At 40.9% G+C, this 506-nt stretch overlaps 1 protein-coding gene across 1 annotated transcript in view; it reads right to left on the bottom strand.

Annotated features, from left to right (window-relative positions):
• LOC119586661 (actin-related protein 5-like) overlaps positions 1–328 on the bottom strand; it is a gene marked incomplete at its 5' end in the record, with an annotated part of 1,960 nt that extends 1,632 nt beyond the window's left edge. Inside the window, 1 exon segment of the mRNA XM_037935400.1 lies at positions 45–328. Within this exon segment, the coding sequence (XP_037791328.1) occupies positions 45–328 (284 nt within the window).
• Between the last annotated feature and the right edge of the window lie 178 nt (positions 329–506).

Genomic DNA, 506 nt, shown 5'->3' with positions numbered 1-506 from the left:
CTCAGAGGAAACACAAACTTAGCAAATCATTCATCAGTTTTTACCTCAGCCCTGGAGAGAGTAACAGCATTCAGGTGTTGTGGGAATCTAAGCTGTAGCCAACGCCACAGAAATTTGGTGAGGTGAAGCCCCCCCATTCGTATCCTTCTGGTGTTCATGGCATCAGCAAAGCCATCCAAAACTGGGGTTACATGTGTTGTGTAATTGCCAATGTTGACAAGTAACCCATCTGGCCTGTTTAGGTTGTTCCTGTGGTAACTTAGCATTCCATCGACACAGTAAGATATGCTTGGCACACCATAGCACTCAAATAGCAACTCCGACATCACTGTAAGAATCAAACAGAAATGCATCTGAATGAAAATGATTAAAAAAGGAAATCAAGTAAACACTAAACTAAATTTCAAATTGGCACTTATACTTATATCCTTTACTATGAAGAATAAGCAGTCTAAACATAAGTGAACACGTGATTGAGCGTGAGAGTGAGTGACTGTGGGCTAATG

This window comes from Penaeus monodon, chromosome 21, assembly GCF_015228065.2.
Source record: "Penaeus monodon isolate SGIC_2016 chromosome 21, NSTDA_Pmon_1, whole genome shotgun sequence".
Taxonomy (NCBI): domain Eukaryota; kingdom Metazoa; phylum Arthropoda; class Malacostraca; order Decapoda; family Penaeidae; genus Penaeus; species Penaeus monodon.
Note: the sequence above shows the minus strand (reverse complement) of the source record. Positions and strands in the feature narration are given on the sequence as shown.